The sequence below is a fragment of the Boleophthalmus pectinirostris genome, unplaced genomic scaffold (assembly GCF_026225935.1).
Source record: "Boleophthalmus pectinirostris isolate CB_2022bp ecotype Guang Dong unplaced genomic scaffold, ASM2622593v1 HiC_scaffold_17, whole genome shotgun sequence".
NCBI lineage: Eukaryota > Metazoa > Chordata > Actinopteri > Gobiiformes > Gobiidae > Boleophthalmus > Boleophthalmus pectinirostris.
The window spans coordinates 30,253,314-30,277,946 of record NW_026571115.1 but is presented as its reverse complement, the minus strand read 5'-3'; the positions used below and the strand labels follow the sequence as shown (position 1 = coordinate 30,277,946).

Below are 24,633 nucleotides of genomic sequence, written 5' to 3'. Positions count from 1 at the left end.
TTATTGACACAGAATTCATGCACAATTTTCAGATGACGAGAAGAATGTTTGTGTACATTTGTGAGCGCCGTGGTTGTGCCTTTCTTCCAGTTACCGCCTACTTCAGCGCAGAATAGTGACGTTTGTCGCTTGTTGGTGACATGTAGGTGGGATGAATGCGACCTGACCATTCAGACTGAAGTCGCATGTCAAAAGATTGGATATGTATCGGTTTTAGGAGCACATATCCAAGTGGCCTGAGTCACATTTGAAAAAATCTGATCTGTGTCGTCATTAAAAGATCAGATACAGGTCGCATAGGGGTGAAAAAAATCTGATTGGGTTAACTTCAGGTTGCAGTCTGAACGTAGCCAAAATGAATGGTTTTGGATGAACAACTAGCACTTGGTTCAGTCCTGGTTCAGTCCTGCTTTAGACGTGCATTAGACCTGCTTGCAACAAAACAATCCGAAGAGCCGCTTGGGAGCCGAAAGAGCAAGCTGCTTTTAGTGAGCCGAGCCAAAAGAGCCTGTTCTCTAAAAAGAACTGGAATTCCCATCACAGGTTGCTAGAATGTGATGCAAAAATGTCATTAGTCTGACCTACTGTCTGTAAATATGACGTACAGACGCAGAATAACAATAAATGTTGCCTAAATAAACCCACTTTAAAATCCCACTAAAGCCAAACCTAAGTTTTTTAAACAATTCAAGATTTAAAGTGAATTTTTACATCACTAAATATATCAGCTGTTGGCAGCTCCAACTCCCATTTTAGCGGTTTCATATCGGCCACAACAAAATCCATATCGGTCGGGCCCTAATGATAACTGCACATTTCCTGATTCTCTGAAAATAAAACATTTTCTAATTAGATGCAGACAGCACGCAGAGGCCTTTTTTGCGATCAAACTTGTACTGTAGTTATTGTAGTACCTTTTTTTTACCGCTGAGAGAGCAGGATACATACTGTACCTTTAAATACAAAATAGTAATTGTATTTTATTACAGTAGCGCTTCATTTTCACTCACGTACATTGTCTTTTTTACAGTGCAGCCGTCACCAGCGCACTGCTCCGATGCTGTTTGTATAAATAATGCAGGCTTACACTTCACATGTGATTGTTGGGGTCCCTGCCTGCTCGGCGCCGCTCTAACCGAAAGCGGCGGAATACATTTGTGTTATTTGTCACCGCGGCAACCCCCTCCTGTGTCACCCCATCAGGTTTGATCAGGGCCTGGTTTGTATCGCGCCCGGGCTGCCTCTGCTCGGGCCTTTCATCACGAGGCGAGGAGAGGAGAGCTGTGGAGGCTCTGTGGAGACGATGTTTGGCACACTGGAGCTGGAGAGGGATGCTTAAAGACTGGTAACACTGCTCAAGACAGGAGATAAGATAATGAAAGGACAATTTGTAGTTTGTAAAGTAGTATAACAAATGGCATTTTGAGTTGTGGCTGTCGAGGTGGGAGTTGGAATCCTGCTATAACTATTTCAAACTGATACTCTGTGTGTTTGGGCAACGTTTACACTGAAACTAATCCGCGTATCACCGTATCGGAAACGATCTGCGTCCAGACACGTCATTTCTGTGGCCGCAAGCCTTCCCTATCCACACAGCTCTGAGCATATTTGTTTACGTTTTACAGAAAGGAAACTTCAGCTTCTGTCCGACTAAAGGACACGACTCAGTGGAATATGAGTGTTCTTTCTGTGACAGAGGGGTGTTCTGCTGATGGTGAGTCTGTTCTGTGTTTCTATTACTTTGGAGATGGTCCATGTTAAACTTTTCAGAAATTATACGTCTGCAGGTCGTACACACAGACCGTTTATATGAATGGACATATATTCTAGCCTCTTAGCGTTTTGGCGGTGAATTACTTTGCGGCGCATAGACCTACATCAGCGTATCAGCGTTTTCAGGCGTCCACACAGTGCCAGATCAGATCTGTACTCAGTTGAATTAGTGGGAGCTGGCAGCACCAAATCGTTCCGTCTCTGGAGCTGTTTTCCATTGGATTAGTGTGGACGAACACTGTATCCACAACAAAAACGACTCGAATATGTACACGCGTGGGCAGGGCTTAAATATTATGTGCTAGTTAGACAGAGACAAATGTGATGGGGACTCGCATTCAGGTACAGGGTTTGAATCCCCAGTCATTTGCCTGGTTGAATCTGCTGACCCGACCTGACCAGTGCGCCTGTTAAAGGGACAGTTTGAAATTTTGAACATAGGATCTCATTTAGTAGTTATCCAGAATGATGGAGACACTTTTTAAAATATTCCATCCAGTCCTTGTATTTGCAGAGGTCAGTGGTGCTAGGTTAGTGCATGTCAATGGCCATAGTTATCGTGCTAGTAAACACAGTCTTACCCACTCCACAAAACACCTGAAGAAAATGTATTATTATGCCAGACTGTCGATGTAAATGTCTGTGTTAATAGAATAATGTTTGAAATAAAACTAACCTTGCATCGCATGAATCATCACATGTTGAGGGACTATTTTCTCATAGATCAATCCGCCTCTGTAAATCTTTCTATCAGGAAGTACAACTCGCTGCTGCTGCTCACATATAAATCCTTCAAATGCAAGGTTGGTTTTACTTGTGAAATTATTCTATCAACACAGACATTTACATCGACAGTCTGGTGTAATAAAAGATTTGTTTCAGGTGTTTTATGGAGTGTGTAAGACTGTTTTTAGTGGCAGGATAACTATGGCCATTGACATGCACTAGCCTAGCCCCAGTGACCTCTGCAAATACAAGGACTGGATGATTCCACCCAGTCCTTGTATTTGCAGAGGTCTCCGCACGTGTCCAACGCTCTGACTCACTAGAAAATATGAGGCCCTATGTCCAAAATTCCGAACTGTCCCTTTAAACGGTACTGAGACCTTTGACTGAGGCACAAAGGACACTGAGACGCACAGTGGAAATGTAAACTTGAATTTTCCTCGGGATTAATAAAGTATGTCTCTCTAGTACTAATACTTATACTTGTAATGCAGACTTGTCAAAGGCTCTCAAAGCACCACACTGTACTCATTATTCACTCCAAACACAGTGGTGATGAGATACTAATGTAGCCACAGCTGCCCTGGGGTAGACTGACGGAAATGAGGCTGCCAATCTGCTCCACCGGCCCCTCTGACCAACACCAACACTCACACACCACATTCATACTAGCCAAGGTGTAAATGGTAAATGTCTATATCTGTATCGCTGTTCCACCTTCAAAGCACTCGCCCACTCACCCATTCACACACACCAGTGTACGCAGAAACCCATGATGTTTATGCCGAGAGTGGGATTCGAACCTCCAACCTTTAAATCAGTGGACGAACGCTTTTTCTTAATCAGTGATACATGTAAAGTTTGGCAGCATCGTGTCTTTTCATTTTGGTACGAATGAAAAGGAAGCTACACACAGGAGGTGCCAACAGCTACACAGTTCGTTATTGTGAAGAGATTTATGGCGAAATCAGTGGAACTGTGTCTTTTTTCTTTCTTTTTTTTTAAGTCATTTTAGATTAACATTGTGATTTTTAATGTGCAAGTTATTACATAGATAATGATCCATGGGTGTTATAGTTTATAACAGACACAAGCACAATATTTCTTTCTAAATTAAAACTGTAAAATGTAGATTATCCAGCAGCAGCAGTTACACAATATTCTCTGGGTGGTACAGTAGGAGCTGTGTGTGTGTAGTTCTTTCCGATTCTGGGAGATGAGCCTCTCAGAGCGGGCCGCAGAAGCACAGGAGGACATTTGACACGATCTAAACCTCGTCAGCAAAATCTCTTCTGTTGCCATTAGCAACCACCTGAAGAGAGCCCTCTCCTCCTGGGGACACAATCTGCTTGTTAGTGAGACGGAGTGTGGAGAGGGGGAGGGGAGCAGGTACACAGGGATGCACCGACACTGTTAGAGGTCTGGACTTTTTAAAGGGTCACTGTGTAACTTTTCTGGTTGGAAGTCTGCTGCCTGCTTGTCACCACAGTGTACAGAAAACTGTACACATAACCAGAAAACACTTTTAGTACAGTTTGTCAATTCCTAGAACCTTTTTTTTTTTTTACTTTTCTGCACAAAGCCAGTTGCTAAGGCATACAATATTATTATTATTATTATTATTATTAAGAATTTGATCGCTCGCACAGGCTTCTCGTGGAAGAAAAGTGAGACCGGGGGTGGGGAGTTTCGACGAAGAGTGATCGAGCGCGCACATTTCATGTGGCCGACCGAAGCCTCGCTCCACTTGTTTCATTGAATGATTCTCCGGCATCAACAGAGGGTGTTGCATTTAGGTGATATTTTAGACTTGTGAAACTCCGGCGATAAGACAATTCAGTGTTGCAGTGTTACAAATGACTTTGGCTGGAAGAACTTTAAAATGAAAATGGCCATGTAAGAGTTCCTTACCCTTCTCCGTGTTTGTTTATTCTGCTTTCTCTCTTTTCTTTTCTAAGTGTTTCTTGTGAGCGCTGCAGCAGTAAGCAACTAGGCTCACTCACGATCAATGTTGAGAATAACGCATTATAAAAGTAACAAATTACTGTAATGTGCTGTTTTTTGCTGTAACACAGTAATGTGGCATTACAGGGTAAAAAAAGGTAATATTTTACTTGGTACAAACGTCAATAACGCGTGTTACAATGCTTTTTTAAACTGGATTGAAGTGGTGGGTTTTTCTTCATACAAATTCGCTAAAATCACCGCGATATCAGCAGCGATGAAACGCCGGAGATGCGCCGTATAGACCATCGGGTGACCGAGAGCGAAAGGACCGGCGCAAAACTCCACGCTCCAGGGGGCTCATGGCAGCTGATGCCGATCACGCCTTGCAGACACCCTGCTCCACAGGCTCGGGGTTCTCTCAGGGGCGGTCCTAGATTCCAAGTTCTAGTCCAAGATTAGTCTTGGATTGGTCTTGGTTTAGTCCTGGTTTGGATCTGGTTTAGTCCTGGTTTAGTCCCTGTTTAGACCTGGTTCAGTCCTTGAAATGACAGTAACAAGTCATCAATAACACATTATATTTTTAAAGTAACTTATCCAACAGTGCTCATGATGCACCTCTTCAAAATAAAAGCCAGTGACCGACAGACATTTACATAAAAAAATAAATAATAATAATAATAAAAATTGCGTTAAGGGGAGAAAGATAATTGTTGGCGATAATGAATTCATTAGTTAATGCAAAATTAATGCATTAACGCCCAACCCTACATGTAAGGTAAGTGAGGAATAATTTTAGTCCTCTGCAAAGCTTTTAGCATGAAATAGCTTTGTTTTTCACATTTTTAGAATAGCAAAAAATCAGGTAGCGCTTTCAAACGTAACCCTTTAGAGCGCTCATCCCCTCTCCTCGGCAGTGGTGAGGGTCATATGGTACAGAGCGATTTGCCAGCTGGCGGAGCGCTCTCTCTCCTCTGGGATTTTAATTGCTTTCTATTGAGGTAAATTTGCCAGGCTTAATTTAGGAAATGACAGAAACAACATCATTTGAACCAACAGTCTTCTCCGTGGTGATGTTTAACGCTACGGCAATCACACTCACAACCTCCGAACGGCCAGCCAACCAGTCGCTCAGATCCTTTTATTGTGCCATTTAGCCAGCCCATTACCCCCTTAAGATGAAGCGCTGGTTCCATTGCTCACACGTCATGAAAATGTATTAGACATTTTGCAAACACGGCGGCAAGCTAATTATACAAGTTAATGTAGAGGCAATACTTGTGTAAATATGTAATACGGCGTGTGGCTTCAAGGAGATGAATTATAGGAGCTGTGAGAAGTTTGTGCAACCACAACTAGACCTGGGTGGCCTGTAAAATTTGATGCTACAATAGATGCTCAACACTGAAACTATGGAAATGAGAGTTGATACACATTTGAGCAGGTAATACTAAGAAAATGACAACAGAAATGAACCTGACTCATAGCTTTAGAAATGATCTTGAGCTGTATCAGAACTAGGGCCGGGCTCGTTAACGCATCTCAGACAATAATTTTAACGCCTTTAACGCAGTTTTTATCATTTATTTATTTATTTCATTGTAAACGTCTGTTTCTCACTGGCTTTTATTTTGAAAAAGTCCACCGCAAGCGTTTCTTTAAGTTTGACGTCTTTCCTTTACTTTTTTTTCACTTTTTTCTGACCATGTGAGAAGCAACGTGTCTGAGCCTCCGCGGGCTCTTAGCTCCGACCAGGCCGCGGGCTCCGGTTCACGGGTCTTTGTCTTCTTCTTCTTCTTCCAGGTGCCCCTGAAGCGTCCAAACAGAAGTGTCCAGTGAGGTTTTCGCCGCTGCGGTCTCGCTTACATAATGCTATCACAGGGTATTCGCGAAGGCCTGGAAGATTTTGTGATAGGATCCCGCCCATAAATCAATGAAATATGATTGGCTAAGACAACTGTCAATCTCAAACTTCGTTCCAGCCACCAGTTCAGCGCTGCAGTGGGAGTCACTGATTTACCCAGATACCACTAGAAGAAAAATTGTGATTGGTCCATTTCCATTCCATTATATTAAGTTATGAAAGGTTATAAATAACCTTTGTTTCCCAAGAAATATCAGTTCAAGTTTATAACTATGATCTAGAAATTATTACTAGTGTCGTGTTTATTACTCACTAAATAAAAATATTGATAAAATATATGAGTAGTACAAAAATTTATTCAATATTTTTTCTTGAGCCTTCAGAATACCTTGAAGACTCTGAAAGAAATGCTGTTTGCACAACAAATGTTTGGCTCTTTCATTTACATTTCCAATAAAAGTGCACTATACGCTACTTTTTAATTCATTAATTGGTTTTGCGAATAACACGAACAGGCACTCAAACTCATAAGATTAATGCAATTAATATTTTTTATTTTTGCCCCGCCCTAATCAGAGCAAATATAAGAGCTCATAGACCAGAGTCTGCACCAATAGTTGCTGAATAGTTCTGGAATTTTACGGGCATGTAGTAATTACACACTGGCAGGTCAAGACTAAATCAGGACTAAACTAGGACTACACCAGGACTAATCTTTATATATTCCACTGAGTCGTGTCCTTTAGTCCGACAGAAGCTGAACCGCATCAGAGCACAATAACGAGCTGTTTTTTTGAGCGCTTAGTTTAAGCAAAATTAGCCATGTGGTTTTAAGTTTCGTTTCTGTAAAATGTAAACAAATACACTCAAAGTTGTGTGGATAGGGAAAGATTGCGGACACAGAAACAACGTGTCTGGACGCAGATCGTTACTGATACGGTGATATGGTGATTCGTTTCAGTGTAAACTTGGTCATACAACACCCCCAGTACGATATCACAGCAAAAAACTATTGCTATAGTGTGGAACATAACATCTCCATGGAAACAAGCAGGTGGTGGACACAGTGTACCTTTAATCCTTATGTTATTTTACATAGAAATTTGTTGCGTTATAACATAAGAAAACACCATTTTGCTTTAGCCAGAAAAAAGTAGCAAAAACATGTATATATTTGCTGCATTGTTGAGATTGCACACCTGTTGGAAGTGGAAATTGTCTTGTCACATCACACACAAAAAAGAGAATATATTAAAACACAGCCAGTCCCTATTCCCTGTGCAGAGCGCTGGAGACTACAGGAGCAACAACGAGTGTGAAACTACACACTCTATTTATCTCTGTGTTAAAATACAGTGTGTGTTCATGACTGCGACAAAACACTCAAGAGGTTGTGTGTCATTTTAGAATTTTAATGTCATAATTTCAAATGGAGGGCAGGGGTCTATGCAAATGTATTGGCAATTCGCAATTTTTGAAAGAAATATCCAAACTGAAAATCCAAACGTGTTGAACCGTATTATTATGTGTGAGAGATTGGGTTTGCAGAAGTGGCTTTTTTAAATAATGGGGTTAAGTTTGTTCTGAAAAGAATCACGACTCTGGAGTTGAATAATGGAGCCACTTTATTAAAACTAATAAAAATACAATGATTTTGTCCATTATTTAGTAATAAACTACAACATAGATCAGTGTTTCACAACTTTGTTTTTTTTTCTGGGGACCCATATTTTAACACAAATATGGGTCCCCACAAATCTTTGCGAACCACAAGTCAACAGACATTATTCGTAAATCACAAAATAAAAGTGGATTTGACCGTTATTGAACATTAATGAGGATATTTTATTGTTGACTGAGTGATCGTGTCTATCTGAATAAGTATTACTCAAGTTTTAAACAATGAAAAACAGTAAGTGAACCAGCAGTAAAAGGACCCATAAAGTCACCTATTTGGATATTATATGTAGCCCATTTCTTTTTCTTTTCAACATTCAAGTGAACCAGCAATATTGGAACAAAATAGTCAATAAAATAATTACAAAAAGATTAGAAATTATACACAACATGTCTTAACATTTCAACATTTACAATGAGATAGGTGGGTCTGTCTGCATTTTTGTAGCGCTTTCCAGCCCCTGGTGCAGGACAGCAATAACAGCAGATCAGGTGCAGCATTCAGTCTGTTTCTGTGCTTTCTCTTCATTTTTGTGAGCACAGAAAATCTGATATGTTAGAAATGTATATTGCAGCCCTACATACTGATCGTGACAAGGCAACTCAAAAAAAAAAAAAAGTAAATCTCTTGCGACCCACCTGAGGGTTGCGACCTTTGGGAAACAATGCATTAAACAACTCTATCTTACACAACTGCGCACGGGGTCGCTTCTCCGCTTCTCCACAGATCTAACTTGGTCAGATTGGGTAGTTCTGGTTTAGTGCTGGTTTTAGTTCTGGTTTAGACCTGGTTTAGACCTGGTTTAGAACTGGTTTAGAACTGGTTTAGAACAGATTTTAGTCCTGGTTTAGTCTTGATTTTAGTTCTGTTTTAGTCCTGGTTTTAGTCCTGGTTTTAGTCCTGGTTTAGACCTGGTTTAGACCTGGTTTAGAACTGGTTTAGAACAGATTTTAGTCCTGGTTTAGTCTTGATTTTAGTTATGTTTTAGTCCTGGTTTTAGTCCTGGTTTTAGTCCTGGTTTAGACCTGGTTTAGAACTGGTTTAGAACTGATTTTAGTCCTGGTTTAGTCTTCATTTTAGTTCTGGTTTAGTCCTGGTAGTCCCAACTTATACATAAGGAACGTGGATCTGACCTCTCAACCAATGATGTTTATGTCAAAAATGGGATTCGAACCATCAACCTTTGGACAAACGCTCTTTCAACTGTGCAAGTGTCACCCCCATTGGGCCTGGAATGCAAATTGCTCAACTATAGGCACAAAAATAGAAAGATTGAATTTAAAAGTTTGAAAAAAATGCTGCTTATTCGTCAAAAAAAAAAAAAAACCTTACAAAGCTTGAGCTCTTTTACTATTACCATTTTTACCAAGACAAAAATGAAATGAAAGAGTAATTTTCCTCCTCTGTTACACTCAAATTGAGCAAAGGATTGTGGTCTGTGTAGTTAGCTCTCCTTTCTACTGCTACAACAAAACATCTTAGAGCCAGAACATAATGATATCGCAAGACTTTTCAAAATGGCCGATTGTTAGAAAATCTCTCCCCATCTCATTACCTCGTCCCAGGGGGCTGGAAAAGCACGGAACAAATGAACGTTTTATAGTGAGGTTTTTGGCACCGAGTGTGCGTTCAATTTGACTATTTCAGTTTGGATGAGAGGATCTGTGAGAACTGATAAATGAAGAGAAAATTGTTTTAATTGATTCTGTACAAATGTTGAACAAAGCGATTGCAGTGATTCTGTGGCATTTCAAAAGTCCAGAACCTGACAAAGCTCTCACAGACTCGATTAGGGGTTTTACAAAATCTCAAGCTGTAGGTTCCTGGGCTTGATGTGCGTTGTTTTGTTGCAGCTACTTTGCTCGACTTTTGTGTCAATAATTAGGAAACTCTTCTAGCATGAGATTGAAAAGCTGCACTGTGTAATCTTTCTTTCACAGAGCTTCTGCCTAAATCGATTCTATTGAGATCCTATTGCTTTGCCTGGAATGCTCAACTACTACTACTACTACTACTACTACTACTACTACTACTACTACTACTTTTTAAAGAATATGTAATTTGCTGAAACAGAAACTGCTGGCCAGCTTCAAATAACAATGGAAATTTGACATTTGTATAAAAGCAAAGTTGAGAAATTACATACATTTTAAGGAGTATCAAACCGAGCTCTATGTTATTTGAAATTTGACCAGAAAACAGCGGTGGCTCTGTGCCCAGCTGAGGACTGGCACTTTGCCCCTGGCAGTGGAGGTGGGTCGGATCAAAGGTCTCGCTGAGGAGGAGCGAGTCTGCTCCCTGTGTGACCTGAGGTTGGTAGAGGAGTTTCATTATGTTCTTTATTCTTCTCTGTATTCTGATCTGAAGAATATTTTATTTACTGCTGCACAGTCATCAAACCCTGATGTGTTTCTGTTGCTGGATTACAAAATTATGACATGGCCATACTGGCTTGTCAAAACCTGATCCTGTCAGATCTCAGAAGCTCAGCAAGGCCAGACCTGTATTATTGGATGGGAGACACTGGGAAAATCAGGTGCCACATGGGGGCATCGGTGGGAATAACTGCCGTTGGGTCCTTAGGCAAGACACTTCACTCACATTGCCTAGTAAGAAATGGTGTGTGCGTGAGTGATGGTGGTAGTTGGAGGGACTGTTGGCGCCAATTGGCATGGTAGCCACGCTTCTGTCAGTCTGCCCCAGGGCAGCTGTGGCTACAATAGTAGTTTACCATCACTGGGTATGAAGTGAATGAATAATGCTGAATAATGTTCTGTAAAGCGTCTTTGTGACATATCTCTATGAAAAGCGCTATATAAATAAAGACTTACTTAATTCATTTCTTTATAATGAGGAGGTTTTTGTTTTAGTTTGTTACATGACTAGAACTTGGGACAGGAGACAACACATGTTATATCCTGTATGTTTAGAGTATGTTTTTGTCAGAGTGGTTATTTGTTTATTTATCAGTCTGTAGTCGTCTGTAAATCTGTTTACAGCATCTTGTGAGCCCATGTGGTCTGGGCACAAATGTGTGAGACACTATAATAATAAAAATCATTATCATCATAATTAAAGATATTAAGACAAATACTTTGACAAACATGAATTCTTTGTCACTGACTTGTTTGATTGTGCTGTGTAACATTACTGGCAAAGCATCTTTAGTGAGACATCAGGTGGTGGGCGATCCACCAAAAAGTTTCAAAGAAAATTAGTTGGATTGGGTATCAGTTTCATGATATCGGTTCATACCCTGGCTGGGCCTTTATTTGGATATTTGGAGTAAGACAGTTTACTGGCAAATGTAGTCCTAGAACATCTTGTAATGTTTAACTGTATTCATACAAGCTGTTCTGTCGTGACTTGCAGCAGAATAAATAACACAAATGGATCAATTTTGTAGTAAGTTAACTGTAGTTTAAGGGAAATAAAATGCCATTTTCAGTCCCTATGCTAGTATCGGTAAATAATGGATACTGACAGATGCCAAAAGATGAAGTATCAATATCAGTACTGAAACTGAAAAAGGTTTTATCAGTGTATCCCTAATCAGCAGGCCCCAGGGCAGAGAGATCTACGTATGCAGCCTATATGAGTATAAATTCCTGGGAGTTATAATAGACAGTAAATTATCATGGAAAGCCCACATTAGACATATAAAACCAAAAATTTCCAAAAGTTTTGCTATAGTAAACAAAGTGAAATATTACCTCGATCAAAATGACCTTTGTACATTATGCTGTTCATTGGTTCTCCCTTATTTCACAGACTGTGTTTAAGTGTGGGGGAACACTTACCAATGTACACTTCATCCACTGATTATATTACAGAAACGAGCTTTGCGAATTATCCATAAAGTTGTTTTTTTTAGAACACACCCATAATCTTTTTATTCAATCCAAGCCCCTCAAGATTCCCGACCTTGAAAATATTATACACTTATAATTTTATTTAGAGCATGCAACAATTTACTCCCAAGTGGGTTTGTTCAAAATGAGAGAGAGAACTTATCATTTTAGAGGGTATGGACATTTCAAATTTCCCAGTGTTCGAACTACCCATAAAAGTTTCTGTGTGTCTATATTAGGGATGGGCATTCAATTAAATGTTCTTAATCGATCGGCGGGAGAAATAACTATCGATTAATCATTAATGTTTTTTATATTAAAATTTATTATCATTATTATTACTATCTGCACTACTAATCTGCATAAATAAATTCAACTTTACGACATATAAACCGTAACCACTGTAAAGCCACATCAGCCCGTTTGAGATTATAATGTGTTTAATGCAGCTTTGCACAAGTCTCACAGAAACGAAACTTAAAACCGCATGACTAATAAATTAAGCGAAGAAAAAAAACAGCTCTTGTGCGCTGATGCGGCACGACTCAGGTGAATACAGGTTAGTGTGACCATATTTGCGTTTGTCAAAACCAGGACACCGTACGGGGGGAGGGAGGTGGGGACTCATCATCGACATTGCGCGACTCTCACCTGGTAAAACTTTTTCCCATTGGACACCGAAACAAATGTGCTGCTTTGTACACTGTGCACATGGCCTCAAACTTGTCCCAAACGCAACGGAAAGTGTGGAATTTCTTGTACAAGTCATCGTTAAATACACATTTGCACTTCGACCAACTGTTTGTGTCTCGTTCCTTCTGAGTGCAGAGAGACACATGTACAGACCTGTTTGTTCCCGGACACGGATGTTTGGTCACCCCACGCTACACACAGCAACCTACATTCAGTTTGTCGATTAAAATGAACGTAATCGATGAAATTCTTAATGATCAATTATCGATTAATCGACTAATCATGCCCATCCCTAGTCTATATGTGATGTAAAAGTTTGAAACAGTCTGGATACACGTCTCAAGCAATGCCAAAAACTCATAAATTCAAGTTGTTATATGGTCTGGTCACAGTATATAGAGAATGGGTCTTAATTTTACAACAATATTTTCTTTTCTAGTGCTGGTTTATGCTTGTTGTTTCCTTACCATTGCTGGTCTGTTACCATTGTTCGTATCCTTATGTATTATTGCATTAAATAACTTTTCTTCTTCCCACTCCTTTTTGGGCCAATTTTTAAATTTGTATTTATTTTTTGTTGTTATTATTTCTGCTGTGTTTTTACTAATGTTATGTGTTCCATTGTAAAAGAATATACATTTCTTACTTGCCCAAAATAAATACATAAATAAACAATAAGGAGAAAATGCCAAATGATTCCATTGCTTATAATTACACATAGTTTAGCTTTTAACCAACTGAATACTTAAGATACTTGACTAGTCCTCCTCAACAGAAATTTTCTTCAGATTTGCAACTAAATCAGAACAAACATTATGAAATTTTGTAAATCTGTTAAAGGGGTGGAGCTCTGGAACAACTGTACAGAAAACCTAAAATTGTGCACCAGTCTCTTTCACTTTATAAAGAAGTTTAAATGTTTAACTCTGGACAGATACATGAAATATGATACTTAGTTTGTGCTGTAGTACTTTGTTGTACTGTTTCTGATTAGTTCGTTTCCTCTTGCTGTATTTATGAAGATGAACTGGTGTCAAGATGAAGCTCTGATAAAGGAATAAAGGGTAAAGGCAGAATAAGCTTAAGCTTCAGCCTGCACCTTTTTCGGTCTGTGTATGTTAAATATGACTGTCTGTGAATTAATGTCAAAATATACCTGTGACTGAAATAAATAATCAAATAATAATAAATAAATGATTTTAAAAAGACATGTGAATGAATCTAATATGAAATAAAAGTCATAAATTATGGCTAAAAGTACATGCTGACACGTTTCGATCCCAGAATGAAAGTGAATCTCAGTAGTCAACAAGTCATCTCCTCTTTCTGCAAAACACTATCCACCGTCCAAAAGTCTCTGAACATAACACCAAAGACAGCACAAACTTTACCCCTCAGGACGGCAAACAAAACAAAGCATCCATCTCAACAGTCCGTTCAGCTACAGCGTGGACTATACAGCGATGTGAGAGTGCACGGAGCGTGTAGTTTTCACGTACCTGCAGTATCTGGCAGCGGTCGGAGGTGCAGTCGATGTTTTCGCAGGGCTGGTACATGCCCAGGGTCACACAGTTGAGCAGGATCACCATGATGCTGATCCTCTCGAACCACGTACAGAAGGCTGGGTTAAGGACAGTAACAGCCAGGAGGGACACAAACAAAAACTATCTACAGAAACTTTAACGCTCAGACCTCAGTAAGTAAAAACTGGTGAGAGATGAAGAGGTTGAGGCGGCTGATGGTTCTGCTGCTGTGGTGAAGATGAGACAGAGTGTATTTATGGAGCTGGTTTGAGAAGTGATGGATCCACAGGTAAAGATCTTTGCATGTTAATTTACTTACTGTACATTATATATTGCAAACATGTCAACACTGCATTACTGATCAATAAATAAATAAAATACAAATAAGTTTAGAACAACATAAAAATCTAATCTTACAGAAATACCTAAAAGACTTGATATATTGTCTTCACAAGTAAACCACGACTATTAACTAAACACATTAACACTCTAACATTCTAACATTTTATTTTGACACGATAAACAACAAAAACAAAAAGAAATACATTTTGAGCCTTCTTTATCATTATTTTTAGTTTGTGGGACCATAAACGAAAACAAAACTGGCATCTTAAAAAAAAAAAAAAAAAAAAAAGGGAGATAAGAACTAATAATAATAAAATATACATATATTTCTTTTAGAGGAGTTAGTGGAACAAACTGACTGATGATTTTTAAAGTATAACACTGTTGTAGAAGCCTTTATGTTTTGAATGATATAGAGCTCTGGAATGAATGAATTAATGCATTACATTTTGTTTATTCTAATTTATATTTTGTGTCTTATATAAACAGTAAGTCATAAGTGAAATTGTAAATGCAAACTTGCTGTTCATACGTTGTTTCATTTCGTGGAATTATGTAATTGTCTAAACCATTTTGGTCATGATCCATGGGGTTGTAGTTCTATGTTTTGTTTTGTTTTGTTTTGTAGGGCTGCAAAATGACAGAAAAAAAACTACAAAAAAAAAATCTGTCAAAAAAAAATAAAATAAAAATTATAAATTATTATTATTATTATTATTATTATTATTATTATAATAATAATAATAATAATAATAATAATAATAATAATAATAATAATAATAATACATTAAATAAAAAATAAAAAAGTAGAAATTATCCAAATGATTCTAGTGTACAGAGTTTAACACACTTTTTTTTTTTTTTTTTCAAATATAAAATGCAATATACCATGATATAAACAAAAACATCACTGGAGGCTTAAGGGTTCATATGTTCACAGGGCTCAATATGCGCAACATCTTCATTAATAACACATATATCCATTACAATAAAAATATACTGATATACATGTACAAATATAGTTCGTTGTCATATTTCATATTCTGTACAAAGTGCTTCTGTCTTCAAGGCTTTGGGATTTGTGCAATAATTTAGAGAATTTATATAAGAAGACAAGAGGGACTGAAATACAACAAATTTGGGTTTCTGACTACAAAATTTACACCACTGGATATGAAACTTTACGGAAGCCCTGAGAGGCAAGAGAAAAAAAAAAAGAAAAAAAAAGAGGCAGGTCATTTGGGCTCTATTTTCATGTTGTTTTTTTTTTGTTTTTTTTTTTAGATGGTGAAAAAAAAAAAAAAAACACTTAGAAAATTGAGCCCAAATGATCTGCCTCTTTTATTTTTTTTCTCTTGCTTCTCAGGGCTTCTGTAAAACTTCGACAGCATTAGGATTAAGTTCAACACATGGTTTATAAACACAGTGGAGAACTTCCCGTATTGCCATTGACATCACAAGTTGGAACAGAGTATTTTCAGTTTGACAGAAGAACTCCTAAGCCTAAATCTTCAGGGTTTGTGTGTTAAACAAAATGAGAATGAAACAAAACAAAACTCCAGGTCTGTTCATGATGAGGAAACAAAATTATAACAGAATATATCGTAATACGGGCCCTTTAAACCCATTAATATATCGGTGTCAACTCAAAAAACACAATAAAGTCGGCGGGAAGTAAGCGGAGAATGCAGTCTCGGGTAGAAATATTACACATCTATAAAAAACGCTAACAGTACACAATATACAATCCTTAAAATGACATGACTTCCTTTGGGACGAATATGGGATCCTTAAAATGCAGTCACTGTTCATTTCTTCCCGATGCAAACGCGTATAGCCACGAGGGTTTTGTCTACCGTAATGAATAATGCATTTCCTTCAGTTGTCACGAGCCCGGGCCCAAAATGAAAAATGCGATAAATACGCAGACTCCCTGTATGATGGCTCCGCTGTATCACCTCGCTCGCGTTATCCAGTCAACTCTGTCACGATGCGAACACAAATATAGGCTAACGTGACTCATTTGTACTGCAAGTGTTGGCAAAGTAAATAGGTAAAAACGAAGGAGAATTTGCAGATGTCAAAGATGTGCTATACAAATTTTTTCCTAGTGGAGATGTTATTTCTCCACACCAGGTCGATTTAAGGTCAGATTTGTGGAAATGTGTCCCTCCTCACAGTATGAATTTTATGTTTTTTTAAGATATTTTTGAGATTAGTGTGGAACATTCCAGGGAAAGTAATAACAACTCACTCTAGATGAAAGTTATGCAGAAACTCTGGCAGGTTGATGTTACAGTTACTGGTCTGATTCCAATTGCACAAATTCATATTGCACTGATTCATTATATAATTGATTCTATTTATTTACACAGATTCCACTTGCAAAGGTTATTATTGCACCATTTTTATTTTTCAGACTATAAGTGGCGCTTTTTTTCATGGTTTTGGTGTTTCCTGCGACTTATATATTGAAATTTTTTACACTGAAGCCGTGAGAGGCTCTAGTCTTGTGTGTCAGTATCTGCTGCTCCTGTTCCTCCTGTACCACTGTCACTTTGCTCTACTGCGCATGTCTCCTGCAGAAAACAAGTCTGTATCATGTCAGTCGATCACACCATTACTTCTGTACCACCGAAAATAAAAAATTTAAACAAACTTAATAAGACAAATGAGAAGACTGAACACAAATGCCCCCAAAAATATTATTGCATATTTTGCAGATTACAAACTGCAAGTAGAGAAATCTGCAGGTGAAAATGGTAACTGAGCAGCAGAAAGAAAGTTTGGAGTGAGCGAGGACACCAAGAGGATGCGCCATGTGACTTTCCTGGAAGTCACTGGATGGATCGACAAAGTCTGGACTTCAGTGACACCGAAAACCATCCTGTCGGGATTCAGAAAGGCTGGAATAATTCTAACTGGAACTGATGCTGAGTCTGACGACAGCTACACAGAAGAGGAAGTGGTGCTCTGTTTACCTCCGGAGGTCGCCGAGTGGCTCAGAAGTGACACAGAGGATGAAGAATTGAATGGATTTAGTGATTTGGAGTGAGATGGAGAGTTTGTTAAACTTGTTCTGTTCTGTTGTTTATGTTATAGTTTATCTGAAGAACTGTTCATATGTGACGTTAACAGTCTGTTGTTCTCTGTTCTATTGTTATTACTAGAACTTGACTTTGAAGATGAAATGTTGGTTCCTGGTGTCTGATTTAATAAAATAAATTTTCCCTAAGAAGTGCGACTTATATATGTTTTTTTTCTTCTTCATTACGCAGTGTTTGACTGGTGCGACTTATAGTCTGAAAAATACAGTAGATTGATTCCTACTGTACAGATTCGTATTGCACCAACTCATATTGCATCGATTGCATTAGTACCAGTGTTGGGGAGTAACAGATTACATGTACCGGAGTTACGTAATCAGAGTACAAATTATGAGTAACTGTATTTGGATGCAGTTACTGTTTCAATCAGTGGTAATTGGATTACAGTTACTTTGTTGAAATGAATGGATAACACGGAGGTATTTTCCTGTTTTTACATTTTGGGCTATATCACCCCCCCCCCCCCCCCCCACTCATTGCCGGACACTATACCAGGTCTAAACCGGGTCTAAACCAGGTCTAAAACCAGGTCTATACCAGGTCTAAACCGGGTCTAAACCAGGTCTAAAACCAGGTCTAAACCAGGTCTAAAACCAGGTCTAAATCCAGGTCTAAACTAGGACTAAAACCAGGTCTAAACCAGGTCTAAAACCAGGTCTAAAACCAGGTCTAAACCAGGTCTAAACGAGGCCTAAACTAGGTCTAAAACCAGGTCTAAAACCAGGTCTAAACCAGGTCTAAAACCAGGTCTAAACCAGGTCTAAAACCAGGTCTAAAACCAGGTCTAAACCAGGTCTAAACTAGGACTAAAACCAGGTCGAAACCAGGTCGAAACGAGGCGTAAACTAGGTCTAAAACCAGGTCTAAAACCAGGTCTAAACCAGGTCTAAACCAGGTCTAAACCAGGTCTAAAACCAGGTGTAAACTAGGACTAAAACCAGGTCTAAACCAGGTCTAAACCAGGTCTAAACCAGGACAAAACTTCTTATGTGAAGATTTCCTAGTCTTTGCTTCTCTACAGCAAATCAAGTAATCCAAAGTATTCAGATTACGTTACTCACCTTCAGTAACTTAACGGATTCCGTTACAAACTACATTTTGAGGTATGTAATCTGTAATCTGTAGGGGAATACATTTTAAAAGTCACCTTCCCAACACTGATTAGTACTGATTCCCATTGCCCTGACTCCTATTGCACTAATTCATTTTACACTGACTCCTTTTAAATTGCAGTCTTTCTTACTGCACCAACTCCAGCCGCACTAGCGTCCACTGCACACACCTTCACATCAATCCACCGACGGAGCCGCTGCCTCCCAGGGAAAGACTGACGTTTCCGGCCACTGTATCGTAAAACAATAGCCGGTGTTTACCTGAACTGCTCCCAGAACTCTTAAAAATGTCAACAGTTTGAAACCCTCCCCCTCGGCGGCGGCTTACAGCTCCTCTCCCTTTGTTTCCCGCGATGTTTGTTTATAGCTAACTCCCTCCCTTTTGTACAGCACTTCTTATTCTTTCTATCCCTCCTCGCGGTTCTGTGCATCTGCTCTTCCATTCCCGGTACACCCTCTGGGGCACTCGGATTTGCCACTATTGGAGACATATTTTGCCACTCGGAGCTGCACTTAAAATGATGTGGTTTTAATGTGACGTGTCTCAAAGCAGTTGCCAGATATATTTTATTTTGCCCAAAAGGATGAATCGTTTCTGAATTTCATACCTGAGAATGAATCAAGCGCATGACTTGGAACAAAGTAAAACCTGCAGAAGGACCGGATGATTAAGATGTTTTGCAAAATCGACTTTTCACAGATTTTAACCATGTTTTTCTCTGATTTAACCACGCAGAGTTGTATTTAAAACCATTCAGGCATGTTGGAGTGATCTTTATTCTTCTGTATTCGGGACATCATTGCATCATTTTCCAACCTGGACGTCTGTGAACTGGTTTCTTTTATGAAGTTGTTTTAGATTATTATTGTGATTTAAAATGTCCAAAATATAACAGAACGTTTTGCGAGTTTGGTTCGTTTGGCCTGGTGTAAAAGAAGTTTACACAGTTTCATTTGGTGCGGACTAACGAACTGTTCCAAAATACTTGCAGTAGGTGATCTTGGTACAGTAGAAGTACTACTACTACTACTACTACTACTACTATTTGTGCTCCTGTTACTACTCCAACCACTATTACTACTTCTATTCTACAATCACTTTGACTAAATACTGCAAATCTAACAAACTACCACTACCATTACTACTACTACTACAGTTTTGAGCTTCTATTACTGCCGTTAACAACTTTTACGTTACTATTACTACTCTTACCACTACTACTTCTACTCTACAATAACTGCTACTCCAACTCCAACTTACTACTACAACTACTACTACTACTACAATGATTTGGGCTCCTATTACTACTCCAACCACTATTACTACTTCTATTCTACATCACTGTTACTTTGATTACAAGTACTACTACTACTACTACTACTACTACTATTACAATTTTTGCTCCTATTACTACGCCAAGCACTACTATTTTCATGTTAGTACAATTACTACTCCAATCACTATTACTACTTCTATTCTATTCTATTAGTACTATTACTACTACTACTCCTATTACTACTATTCCTTCTAAATACACCTTTTTACATTACTATTCCAACCACCGCTACTACTACTGTTGATACTTCTACTGTACAATCACTGCTACTCCAACTCCAACTACTACTACTACCACTACTATTACTATTACTACTACAATTTGTGCTCCTATTACTACGCTAAGCACTACTACTTTCACGTAGGTACAATTACTACTCCAAGCCCTATTACTGCTTCTATTCTAGATCACTGCTACTTTGACTACAACTACCACTGCTAATCTATGATACTTCTACTACTACTACTACTACTACTACTACTACTACTACTACAATCTGTGCTTCTATTACTATTCCTAACAACTTTTACATTACTATTACTAACCACTACTGCTACTACTACGACTACTTCTACTGTGCAACCACTGGTAGTCCGACTACAACTACTCCTGCTACTACTATTTGTGCTCCTATTACTACTCCAACCACTACTACTTTTATGGTAGTACTATTACTACTCAAATCACTATTACTACTTCCATTCTACAATCACTTTGACTAAATACTGCAAATCTAGCAAACTACTACTAGTACTGCTACTGCTACTGCTACCACTACTACTACTACAACTACTACTACTACTACTACTACTACTACTACTACTACTACTACTACTACTACTACTATAACTTTTTGCTTTACTGTCCCTAACAACTTTTATGTTACTATTACTACTCTTACTACTACTACTTCTACTCTACAATCACTGCTACTCCGACTACAACAACAACTACTACTTACTACTACTACTACTACTGCTACTACTACTACTATTACTGCAATTTGGTGTTCCTATTACTACTCATTCTAAGTACCACTTTCATGTTACTACTACTACTACCACTACTCCTATTACTACTCCTTCTAAATACAACTTTTACATTACTACTATTACTACTCCAACCCCTACTACTACTACTACTACTACTGATACTTCAACTCTACAATCACTGCTACTCCAAGTACAACAAAAACGGCAAACGACATCTACTACTACTACTACTACTACTACAACTACTACGATTTGTGCTCCTCCATTACTACTCCAACCACTACTACTTTTATGTTAGTGCTATTACTACTCAAGTCACTATTACTACTTCCATTCTACAATCACTTTGACTAAATACTGCAAATCTAGCAAACTACTACTAGTACTGCTACTGCTACCACTACTACTACTACAACTACTACTACTACTACTACTACTACTACTACTACTACTACTGCTACTGCTACTGCTACTGCTACTACTACTACTATAACTTTTTGCTTTACTGTCCCTAACAACTTTTATGTTACTATTACTACTCTTACTACTACTACTTCTACTCTACAATCACTGCTATTCCGACTACAACAACTACTACTACTACTACTGCTACTAATGCTACTACTACTACTATTACTGCAATTTGGTGTTCCTATTACTACTCATTCTAACTACCACTTTTACGTTACTACTACTACTACCACTACTCCTATTACTACTCCTTCTAAATACAACTTTTACATTACTACTATTACTACTCCAACCCCTACTACTACTACTACTACTGATACTTCAACTCTACAATCACTGCTACTCCAAGTACAACAAAAACGGCAAACGACATCTACTACTACTACTACTACTACTACAACTACTACGATTTGTGCTCCTCCATTACTACTCCAACCACTACTACTTTTATGTTAGTGCTATTACTACTCAAGTCACTATTACTACTTCCATTCTACAATCACTTTGACTAAATACTGCAAATCTAGCAAACTACTACTAGTACTGCTACTGCTACCACTACTACTACTACTACTACTACTACTACTACTACTACTACTACTGCTACTGCTACTACTACTACTATAACTTTTTGCTTTACTGTCCCTAACAACTTTTATGTTACTATTACTACTCTTACTACTACTACTTCTACTCTACAATCACTGCTACTCCGACTACAACAACAACTACTACTACTACTACTACTGCTACTACTACTACTATTACTGCAATTTGGTGTTCCTATTACTACTCATTCTAAACTACCACTTTTACGTTACTACTACTACTACTCCAACCCCTACTACTACTACTACTACTACTACAACTACTACGATTTGTGCTCCATTACTACTCCAAGCACTACTACTTTTACGTTAGTACAATAACTACTACTATTGCTACTACTACTATTACTACAATTTGGTGCTCCTATAACTACTCATTCTAACCACCACTTTTACGTAACTACTATTGCTGCTACTACTACTAATACACCAACTACTTACTACTACTCCTGCTACTTCAACTACTACCGCACCCCTCCTTCCCACTAGTCCTGCATCTTCTAATTTATTCAGTTCTCTGTTGAACGTGGAGCAGAATACAGGGTTCAGCCAGAGTTCAAACATCCACTGTCTCTGCTGCCTTTATTTAGTGCACAGGTTTGAAAATGCATGAAATCGGCTCCCGGCTCCAGTGTACACAACCCCCCTGGTACCGCGCTGGTGTCGTACTGCGCTGGTGCGGTACTGCGGTAGTGTGGGAGCCGTACCGAGACGCACACAGGAGTTATGGAGAATCTGCTGACAGGACCGCAGCTTTAACCTTTAATTATGTGGGCAATTCTACTATAGGTTTTATCGTATGGTGTCCCTATAGCTGCATTTTGACGAGCTCGGGCTGAATTATTGTGTGTGCATATATTTGTCTGTCTGTTGGGTGTTGGAAAACTGTGGTAAACTCTTTATTTATTTACGTTTTTTTGCCGGAAGCTATAAAGGAATGACACTATTAAATCATTATGCTCATAGAAGCGCGTAAAGGATCCATGTCACGCCGTTTTCTGATCGGTTTTCTCATCGCAAACAGACCTGGAGTTGTGTTTTGTTTCATTCACGCACGTTTCACACACAAAATATTTAGGCGGAGCTCTTCTCTCAAACTGAAAATGCTCTGGTCCACCTTGCGATGCCATCGTAGTCCCGAGAAATTTGGATATCGTTACATCCCCTATGTAATGATATCCTTCTTATTACCTCCGCCAAGGAGGTTATGTTTTTGCCGGCGTTTGTCTGTTTGTTTGTTTGTCTGTTAGCAACATAACTCAAAAAGTTATGGACCGATTTTGATGAAATGTTCAGGATTTGTTGGAAATGTGAAAAGGAAGAACTGAGTTCATTTTGGGGGTGATCCGGAAGAAATCCTGGATTCTGGATCACTTTGAAATTTTGGTTAACATTGTGGTAAATGGGGCCAAAAATTTTGTTTCTCAATATCTGGGTTAATTATTGACCAAACCCCATGAAATTTGACTCAGGGATGGACAATGGGATCCTCTTTCATATTCCAAAGGCTGATCCGGATCTGATCCAGACTGATTTTATCGCAATTTCTATAAAAAATGGGGGTAGTCCTTGGCGGAGGTCTGCGCTCTCTGAGTGCTTTTCTAGTTTCTTATTTTATTTATTTGTAAAGGGACAGTACATATTAATGAACATTAAAAATGTAAATATGTAAAGATTATAACCAACGTGGCTCATTTCCATCTTCAGTCCCTCGGCAGGTTGATGTAAAATCATCTATAGGACGAGGAAAAGTACAGCAACAATCACACAAAAGTACACAACACCAGCACACTCACTATACACACAATTAGTTTCAAACAGTTCAATTAGAACGTGGACGTGAACCTGTTTGAGACCACCATCAGGATCCCGGGAAGTCCAAATCAGAGTCCGTTAAAGGTTGTACAGAGGATTTTTTTAAGTGAAGAGAAATACAGCGACCATCTTTTTTCAAATATTGTACATGTGTGACACCACCTTCCTCCTCCACAGCTTCATCAGTAGAAACATCTCCTCCTCCCGCTTCTTTACTCTAGAAATCATGTTTGTTCAGAATCACTGTTGAAGTTTCATGTCTAGAAATAATTTATCGACCGACGCGTCAGTTTTTAGACCCTTTGTCTGCTTCGTTCGCGCCGTCGCTGGAAGGAATCTCCAAGATTCACCTCACTTTGGCTTCGCTCCTTGTCCTCTTCTCCTCTTAAAGTAAAAGTTTTAAAAAGCCTCTAAGAACCGCCGCATAAACCACATAATCCCCACACGCCGACGAGTCAGTTACACTAGAAACGTAGGGAGTTTGATTGACAACCATAACAGCCAATAGAAAATGAGGGAGCCTCGTTTTCTATTGGCTGATGTTTATCTGGCCTCAACACGTCCACAGTTGATAGATTTTCTTTTTTTTTTTTTTTTTTTTTGGTCATAGTTACAAAGCTGCTGCGTCTCTGTAACGGTGTTTTAAACTTTCACTGACAATTTGAAACTAAAAAAAAAAATCCTCCATACGACCTTTAACTCGGAATTTTATCAAAGTCAAACCCGCATCCGCCCAGACCCGTTAACATTCCAACACTCGGCTGTACCCGTGATGAATCAGACACAAATTAAAA

The 24,633-nt window shown here is 38.7% G+C and overlaps 1 protein-coding gene across 1 annotated transcript in view; it reads right to left on the bottom strand.

Annotated features, from left to right (window-relative positions):
• The window catches only part of cacna1ia (calcium voltage-gated channel subunit alpha1 Ia), a 493,137-nt gene that overhangs the window by 282,661 nt on the left and 185,843 nt on the right, over positions 1–24,633 (bottom strand). Inside the window, exon 2 of the mRNA XM_055153099.1 lies at positions 14,029–14,140. Coding sequence (XP_055009074.1) covers positions 14,029–14,140 — 112 coding nt within the window. The remainder of the gene's footprint in view (positions 1–14,028; positions 14,141–24,633) is intronic.